General features: G+C 40.0%; 1 protein-coding gene across 1 annotated transcript; it reads right to left on the bottom strand.

The window, feature by feature from the left end:
* Window positions 1-1,536: 1,536 nt before the first annotated feature.
* Window positions 1,537-4,739, bottom strand: LOC145399636 (zinc finger X-chromosomal protein-like). Its single transcript, XM_080272175.1, has 2 exons — window positions 4,708-4,739; window positions 1,537-3,434 (listed from the first exon to the last, which is right to left on the bottom strand). Exon 2 carries the CDS (start codon window positions 3,414-3,416, stop codon window positions 3,045-3,047), a length of 372 nt encoding a protein of 123 aa, XP_080128301.1. The 5' UTR covers window positions 3,417-3,434; window positions 4,708-4,739; the 3' UTR covers window positions 1,537-3,044.
* Between the last annotated feature and the right edge of the window lie 272 nt (window positions 4,740-5,011).

Here is a 5,011-nt window from a genome sequence, read left to right as displayed (position 1 = left end):
CTCTCCTGTATGTGTGTAAATGTGTTCCTTAAGAGCAACTTTCTGTGTGGTACGGAAGGAGCAGTAGCTGCAGGCAAAGGGTCGTTCTCCTGTGTGAGTTCGGAGATGTGTCTGAAGGTGGCTGAGGCATCGGCTGACTTTCCCACAATAAGGACAGGTGAGGTTGTGGGAGCCTCCAGATGAGATTTCTGTTCCAAAGGCTCCAATCTGCTGTAGTGACTTGAACAGGTCTTGAGTAGGATTATCAGATGTAACACCGGAGAACTGGTTGGAAGACGTTGAGAAATGGGTGGGAGATGAAGGAAGGAAGGGTGGGGAGGAGCACTGATGAAGAGACATGTGTGGGAGAGTTTGCTTGATGTGGGATGCAGCTAGATGGTGAGTGGAATGAGGTGAGGTGTGGAGGGAGAGTTGAGATATGGAGGGACAGTGTGAGGAGGTAGTATTAGGGAGCAGGAAGGACTGGGGGGATGAAGGGGTAGTGATTGTGCTCTTGCTGGTAACACCAACTGCCTGAAGGGAAGAGAGAAAAACAACATTGGGGTTCCATTTATCTGGGAAACTTATTCTTAATAATTTCTGTTTTATTTTAATCATGGCATGTAACTGAATGCTACTGAACAATGCATAATTTTCATAATATTCAACACTATAACATGCTGTAAAATATACATACAGATATACTGTACTAAAGAATAAAGCATTTTATCATTCGGTAGTGTATTTCTTTCTTAAAATTAAAACTGCACAAACAATAATCAGTTTCCCAAACAGATAAAACAAACCACTCATACAAAATATATTGTGTGACAGTAGGCATGTCAAAGTTATAAGTCTGAAGCCTCCAATTTGGTTAAGATGCAAACTATCAAGAAAACAAGGAAAATAGTTGACACATATTTATTCACAAGCTATACAAAGGATACAGCCACTCTCTTAGATTCTTCCCTTTATAGGTAATTCCTCCAGAGTGGCCACTCTGCATTATAAACAAACTCATGACTCAGGATAAGCATCATAATGGCCTTACCTTTGGCTTTTACTCTGAAATTCTGTACAGTCTTTACTGAAATGCTGCACAATCATAAAAATAAATACTTTCATTGCATTAAGGGAAGTATTAGTTGATAATACTTCAGAAAATCACACTTAACTATTCTTGTATTAGAATGATTTTTTTGTGTAAACCTCAGCACTCCTAAGGCCCGTCCACACGGGAGGGCAGTGCTCTACGGGCACAGCCCGATGAGTACATATCCCTCGCTGTTTTAACAGTGTTTCCAGATCGAGGAGTCCCCGGCGGCCATTGGCTACAACCAGGCACACCTTGCTGTTGTTCATACGGAAGACCGAGCTGTGGTGAGGTAGTGGTTGTCCAGTCGACGTCGGGCAGGGGCATATGGTTTGCCCGTGGTTTCCCTGCTTATGACACCATCTACATTCGTGCCCGCCGCCCATCCTCTAAATGTGTGAATTGGAACGTGATTTGGTAACAACGTTTGCCTGTTGGGTACTGCCCGCTCATGTGGACGGGACCTTACACATGGCTGACTCATCATCAATCATTATTAAATATATAATATATCACAAGAAGCACAATTCTGAATGGCATTATATTGGCATACTGCTTTAATATATATATAACTACTTTATACTTTCTATACCAATACTCAATATCAAAACATAAGTTTGAACCAAGGAAGATAGGCTGCATCCAAATCAATAATTGTTTGCCAGAGCCATAAAACTCAGTAGATCACCTTGAAATTTTGTGTGGTGATAGCATCTGGCAGTCTGTTCCACACAATAAACACACAGTCTGCATCAACTCAAACAGTGTCCTACAGACATACCACATTCACTTTATGGAAAAGAAAAAATCTATTTATCTTTGCACTTACAGTATAATTGTGTCATCATATTTAGCACAAATTTCTGCATAAAATTATGCCTATATGGTCTGATGGTAGATTACTATGACATAGAAGGCCATGTGTTAACATGTTATGATTCAAACAACTTCCAAGAATGTAGGGTGGTCCCTTACAGCTTAAATGATTTGGGCTATGACAGTCTTGTCTTGGGCACTCTTATACCCCTGAAAATGTGTAATATGGAATTGGTCATTACAGTAATAACTTCCAAATAATTAAATTAGAAATAAGATGTTAACAGTATTCTTGACATGACAAAAAACTGTCATATTGTTGCAAGAGGAAAATTAAAAACCTTGCAAACTACTCCATTCATCTGAAATAGGACTGAACCACCACCTTGCAGGAGGAAATTCTGCACAAGGTAAGGTAAGTTCAGTATGTACTGTACATTAGATATGGAAAAAGTTAATGTGAAAATCTTTCTCTTTCTTCCCCATTTTTCCACCTGGAATAGTTACTACTACTTCATTTTCACATTAACTGCATTTCTGGGGATTGCATAGAGATTTAATATAAATATTCTTATTTATATTTATGGCATAAAAATGCCTCAAAATGAAAAGGAGGAAGTACAAAAACTTTCATTCATATCATATGGCCTTGAATACTCAGGTATGAGAAGTAACCAATGGCTTTGAAAAGGTCAAATAAGACAGAAATTTCTTACACATTAACTTATCACATTTTCCATATATCAGTTACCATTCCCTGCCTCATTAACCAAGTAAAAAATCCACTATGCTTATTTAATGACCCTTCACATTAAAATGGTATTAAGCATTATTCTATCATCATGTATCCAATTACATAATTTCTTACCAAGTTTCCACAAAGTTGGCTTATTACCAGTATTTCATATATTAATTTTCAGTTTCATTCACAGGCATAATATTCAGTAATGCATACTTATACTATGACTGCTCTAGCACAGTTGTACAGCCATACTGACACTATATTACACTGGAATCTGATGTACTTGAGTGTTACATACAGCAGTCTGTAAGTATGCAATTAAATGTACAGTTCTGATGTCCTTATGACTGGCCATGATGAAACCAACCCTCTGTTGTACACATTCTGCTGTAAGCTTAAAGCCAAAGCCTCCTGTCAATTATGCAACAATATGCGATCACATGCCACATTGCTCATCTCCTGTCCAGGATGCTTGATAACAACATGTTTCTCTGCCATATCCTTCCTTGGGGCCCGGTAGTCACAGAGCCGACAATAATAGGGTTTTTCCCCAGTGTGAGTCCTAATATGCTTCCTCATGTTGTTGCGGTGGCTCATGGAGATACCACAGAAGGGACACTGGTAACGACGGATTGTCTGGGGTTTCTGTTGGTTGTACTGTAAATGAGTTGTGGTGGTGGTATGGTCGATCACCTGGGGTTTCTGTTGGTTGTACTCTAGATGGGTTGTGGTGGTGGTGTGGTGAGGAAGAGGGTGGAGGTGGTGGGAAGTACCTTGGGGGGGCATGAGGACATCCCAGAAGCCCTAGAACAGAAGAGAAATGGGCTTGAGTCAGCTGCCCCATCACTGAGTGGCTCTGTCTCTCATTCCTACCACCAAACTGCCACCCTCACCTTTCACAAAATCCCCATACAGCTGATAAGAATGGTTCCCTGCATTCAGGAACACATCACACAAAGATCTTTAGATATGAATGTACTTTGTATAACCTAATGAGGAAGAATACCACATTTACAAGCTCTAGCAGTATGGATACATTAACATGTGTTAACTAGATGGCCATGGTTCACAATAATGTATCAGTGCATAAACATGTCAGACTGATCCATTTTTGTATTTTGTAAAATCACAAAAACCAAGAAATATTTTTTCTGCAACTGAAATTCAAGCAACTACACAGTATTGAACAACACATAACGAAAACACCAACAAGATTATACAGAATATTGGCACACTTTTTCTTTCTACTGATGGGGCAGTATGAATACAGCTGAAACTAAATGTACTGCACTAAACATGCTCATACAATAAAGATGGAACTGCACATGCAATTTATCTTGATGCAAGACAGAAATTGCACAATAAGAACTTTGCAGACCTATCACATGTAACAGTGGCTTCTAAACCCTGATCATTAGTCTTACCCAATGATTTTATTAGCATGAATTTTATAATCTAATTATTACAAGCAATTTACGTACTAAATAAGGTTGGTACTTTACAAGCATATTTATACTACAGTACATCAAAATGCATTTCTAGTTTTCGCCGTCGTATTATATAATTCACAAAGACTCCAACATGCTTGCATGAGTTGGCCTTGGTCACCTAATGGCAGCACATGATGCTGCTCAACCTCTGGCAGCCTCCCTATTCAGCCCTTTATCTCTGAAGTCACAGTCTTTGACTTCATCTCAGGTCTTTTTTGGTTTGCCTCTTGCAATCCTACCCCCGACGTTCACACTTCTCACCTTCCGCACCAAGTTGTCCTCCATCCTCTTAACATGCCCAGATCACCTCAATCTACTCTTCCTCGTCATATAAACAATACAATAACATGGTATATAAACACATAGTGGCCAAGTAAGATCAAGGTACAGCACTATCCTGAACAGTAATATGGCAACACGATATTGTACTGGGATATTCTTACAATCCCTGCAAGTGACAATACTTTATGGCAAGCATGATAAACAAAAATTAGTGATCTTGCCAGAGCTACCTAAGAACCGTCTTGGCTGTCTGGTGACAGGTACTCAGGTGGTTCTCAGCCTGTCAAGGAACAAAAATGAATTACCTTGCCAGAATTATCTATGAAAAGGTATTGGCTGTCTGGTGGCGGGCATTCATGTGGTTGACAACTTGTATCTTTTGAGCAGCAGTGTAAGGGCAGAAGAGGCAGGAGTAGGGCTTCTCCCCAGTGTGGCAACGAATGTGCACTTTAAGGTTGGATGCCTTAGAAAGAATTTTGTGGCACCAGGGGCACTCTAATGGGTCACGTGATGGCCTGTGGATTTCTGGGGAAAGATTACAGAGTGCCACATTTCTTACGAGTTCAGATTTGTCACCAAGTGATCCAAGTTTTGATGCCTCTGGCCATA

The sequence above is a fragment of the Coenobita brevimanus genome, chromosome 50 (genome assembly GCF_032717465.1).
Source record: "Coenobita brevimanus isolate Jiangsu-jjx chromosome 50, ASM3271746v2, whole genome shotgun sequence".
NCBI lineage: Eukaryota > Metazoa > Arthropoda > Malacostraca > Decapoda > Coenobitidae > Coenobita > Coenobita brevimanus.
Note: the sequence above shows the minus strand (reverse complement) of the source record. Positions and strands in the feature narration are given on the sequence as shown.